This window comes from Diceros bicornis, chromosome 37 (genome assembly GCF_020826845.1).
Source record: "Diceros bicornis minor isolate mBicDic1 chromosome 37, mDicBic1.mat.cur, whole genome shotgun sequence".
NCBI lineage: Eukaryota > Metazoa > Chordata > Mammalia > Perissodactyla > Rhinocerotidae > Diceros > Diceros bicornis.
Window position 1 is genome coordinate 12,831,951 of NC_080776.1, and position 4,349 is coordinate 12,836,299.

At 47.7% G+C, this 4,349-nt stretch overlaps 1 protein-coding gene across 1 annotated transcript; it reads left to right on the forward strand.

Annotated features, from left to right (window-relative positions):
• Nucleotides 1-3,415: 3,415 nt before the first annotated feature.
• On the forward strand, nt 3,416-4,143 carry KCNE4 (potassium voltage-gated channel subfamily E regulatory subunit 4). Its single transcript, XM_058533473.1, has one exon. The coding sequence runs from the start codon at nt 3,416-3,418 to the stop codon at nt 3,926-3,928; it is 513 nt and encodes a 170-aa protein (XP_058389456.1). The 3' UTR covers nt 3,929-4,143.
• The last annotated feature ends 206 nt before the right edge of the window (nt 4,144-4,349 follow it).

Here is a 4,349-nt window from a genome sequence, read left to right on the forward strand (position 1 = left end):
CCCTGACCCATCCCTTGCAACATATACAAAAATTAACTGGAAATGGATCATAGACCTAAATGTAAGAGCTAAAACTATAAAGCTTCCAGGAGAAAAATCTCTGCAACTTTGAGTCAGACAAAAATTTCTTAGGATACAAAAAGCACAAACCATAAACACTTTTGATAAATTGAACTTCATTATTAGTAGGAAACGTTTGCTCTTCAAAAGACACTCTTAAGAAAACGGAAATGCGAGCCCCAGACTAGGAGAAAATATTTGTAAAATGGATTTATTTCTTTATCATTGTTGTCTCCTGAAATTGTGGCATAGAGTAGATGTAATTGACAATTTTTGTGTGCCCCCATCCTCTCCCTGATAGACTGCACTTTCTAGATGCTTCTCCTTCTCCCCTCACAATTTATGCCATATTCACCGCCGTAATTCTCATAATACTCTTAAGAGTGAGGGCTGGAGAGATGATCGAGCTATGTGTTATGAGATTGCAGGCCCCGCGTCTTAAATTCCACTGTTGGTGGGAGAGAAAAGGGAGAGACCAATAATGAAAAGTCTGGAGACAGGCACGTGCACATCAGCAAGCAACCTCAAACCTTTGGTAGCAACAGGGCACTCTCAACAATGACGACAGAAAGTGGAGACTGAGCATGCGCATTCTGCCAGACATGGCACTAAGCGCCTTACTTGCATCATTTCATTTAACTGTAGTAGAAACAGGCGTGCACAGCGCCGGCACTGAGCCCCGGAGGAAGCACAGACATCAGACAGGCATCCAGCAGAGTTTCATCTGGGCTGTTCCCTCCCTTACGCCTGCAACTGATTTTGTTCTTCCCATGTCTCTGACTTCACTGTCCTGTGGACTTCATTCCGGATTTGTCCCTTCGTCTATGTCTTTTCTTGGTTTTACTGCCTTGGGACTATTGGCTCAGGTTTGGGGATTTATCCTGTTTGAAACTTCAGCCTCTATTTGGTTTCCTGGCATGGGGCTTCGTCCTTCCTTGTTCCTTAAATCTGGCAACCCTTTTTCTCACCTCCTTTCCGCCCCCTCACTGCTTCCAGTTCGCAGTGCTTGACCATCTAGAGTGATGACTAATCTCATATGTCCCAAGGTACATAATCAACAATACTGGGGTCAATAATCAACAGGTATTGCTCTCATGGGTCTCTCTTGTTCTAGTGTCCCCGACAAACCGCTGTTAGGCATTGCTGAAAATGGAAGTCTTCAGGTACTTATGATAAATACAGGTTGAAAAGGCCAACTCTACCCTGGCCAAGATAGCTGTTGAGCTTTTTAAGTATTGATATAACTTGAGGATGTCTTTACTGGTGTGAGCAAAATTCCAGTATGTGGATGATCTTGGTGTTGGAATATCAACTTGGTCTGGATACCCCAGAGCCAGCTGGGGACTCGTGGGTCAGCCTAGACCACAAGGTGAGTAGACCAGTGGGGGAAACAGCAGCATGTGCTCATCATCCCACTCTTTCCACAGGTGTCCCAAGAGAATTAGGGCCAGGTGCTAACCCACGCGGGTTCCTACAGCAGCAGTGAAAGTTTCAGTGCCTGGGCTATATATGTTCCAGATGGGGCAGAGGGACATTGCCATGCTTCCCTTCAGCTTCAATGTAACAACAGCAGAAGCACAACAGATGTTTTCTTTAGAGTTGATTTCTCAGGACAGTCTGGCTGCAATTCACAGGCCACAGACAAGTGGGGGCAGAGCATCCTTTTTGATTCCCTTCAACTTAGAATGAGAGCCTCCCAGATTAAGCATCCCGGGGAGCAGATGGACCGACATCAAAGTCTTCGATTCCTTTCCCAATTTTGATCACAGCAACCATTTTATCACAGGGTCTATATAGGTTTTAAAAGCTTGAACTGTGCTCAGTTGCTCACCAGAAGAATTCCTGCTCCTCCCCTGACCTGCCAGGGACAGCAGAGATGTGTGAACGGTCTCTGTGTGCCACTACGGAGGAGCAGCTCTCTGCTATAGAAATGGAGCAAAACCTGCCCACAGTGTCTTGCACTGTAACCTGTTTCCACTTCACGCAGACTGTTGAAAACAATCTGGAAGATGTATTTTTTAATTTAAAAATCAGATTTCTGAACTTGATGTGGAAGACAGGTAGAATCTCTTTGCTCTTTTTAAAGGGCTAACCTGCACCAGCCAGCCTTAAATTTTAAAACAGTTAAGCTGAAAGAAACTCAAATGATCACACAGGTCCTATAATTCTACTAGCTGAAAGCACTTTGTCTAACAATTTTAAAGATCAGGAATCTGAGATGAAGCCAGGTTCAGTGAAGATTTATTAAATTTACATAGTCAGGGGAAGAGCTGAAACCTAAGCCTTAGTTTCTTGACAGTAAATCCTGCACTTGCTTCCAACTCTCTTTCATCTAGATCGTGGTATTTGACTGTCTGCAAACCTGTAGACGACATCATGGTTATTCCCCACGAGGGAGATAAAGCATGAACTAATTTTCAATAAGAGTGGACTTTAGGGGTAACAGTTCCAACTGGGCACATTCTTTTCACTCATTTTCATGGCCACCTGAAAACTTTGGCTTGGCGCTGGGGAGCGAGGAGCTGTTCCCACTTCCCAGTCTTTTTCTTTTCACAGCTGCAAAGTTCAGTGAGCTGAACTGCTGTGCTCTGAGTTCACTGTTCACTCTGCCACGACCAACCTCTGTTGTAAATTTTCCTCCCAGAGCACGTGACAATGCATTTCTTGACTATATATCTCAACTGCAGCAGCAGACTTGTCAGAGCGCTGAGCCCGCACAGAGGAGGAACGCTCTTGGACTCGGCGATTTAGGAATTCAGGACTTTGCACAGATTTGCCAGCCTTTGGTAAGTTAGCCACGCCACTTTGCTTCAGAAACATTTAAAAGAAGGATATTTCCAGCAATGAGTGGATGCGGTTTTCCTTTCCTTTCTCTGTTCTCGGGAAACTTTGTTTTGAATTAAACATAGGTTTAAGTTGGCAAAGTGAAATGTAAACTTTCTTTTTTCTGCTCCATCAGTTAAAAAAAAAAAGTTTCCCGGGGATTAAAATGTTATTTATTTTCTCTACTTTCCCTTGTTTTATATTGACTTTTTCCCTTTTGTTTTTAAAATTACAAAAGCTTTGCTTTTTACATGCTTACTTCACCAAATGCAAATATGACGGGCACGTATACACTAAAAATGAAAGTCTTCCTTACATTCCCACGACTTGCCCCTGCCTTCAACGCCTGCCAGCTAACCACCGTTAACTCTGTGGTGGGACCTCTCACTGCTATTTCTCCGTGCAGTTATAAGCTTTTTTGATGTTGCAATTCCTCAAACCTGCTGCTCACCCTCCTCCCTGTACTGTGGACCCGTGGAGAGTTCTAACCTGCAGTTTCTCCCCAGACCCTGGCCGCGGGAGCAGTGCTTCAATGCTGAAGATGGAGCCTCTGAACAGCACCCACCCCAGCACCGCAGCCTCCAGCAGCCCTCTCGAGTCCCACGTGCCCGCCAGTGGCAGTGGCAACGGCAATGAATACTTCTACGTTCTGGTTGTCATGTCCTTCTATGGCATTTTCTTGATTGGGATCATGCTGGGCTACATGAAATCCAAGAGGCGCGAGAAGAAGTCCAGCCTCCTGCTGCTGTACAAAGACGAGGAGAGGCTCTGGGGCGAGGCCATGAAGCCGCTGCCCATGGTGTCGGGCCTGAGGTCGGTGCAGGTGCCCATGATGTTGAACGTGCTGCAGGAGAGCGTGGCGCCCGCTCTGTCCTGCGCCCTCTGCTCCATCGAGGGAGACAGCGTGAGCTCCGAGTCCTCCTCGCCGGACGTGCACCTCACCATCCAGGAGGAGGGGGCGGACGACGAGCTGGGGGAGACTTCGGAGACGCCTCTCAATGAAAGCAGTGAGGGCTCCTCCGAGAACATCCATCAGAATTCCTAGCACCCCCAGGGCCTCTGGAGGTGGCCCCGTCAGCCAGCACCCTTAGAGAGAGGAAGGACACTCTTCGTGTCTGGTTTCACTTGTGCAGTGCAGCTGTCGCTTTGAAGAGACCCTTGGCAAGCCCCTGGATGGGGGGTGGTGGGGCGCCAGGCTCAGCTGGAGCCGGTTGCCGCCAGGAGTCCACGACCTGCCTGTGGTGTGGACCCACCACTAAAACAGCCCCGAAGGTGTGCAGTGTGTACATTGACTTTGGGGCCTGGGGGTCGGGGTTCCTGTGCAGAATTTGGCAGGTCGATGTGCTCGCTGGTGTTTCCTCACTGGATGCCCTGGGTACCTCCTGCCGCATCTGCCCGCTCCCAGGGCTGCCAAATGCCTAGGACACGCGGAGGGACTAGTTGTGATTTGCTAAGTTGCCTAGAAC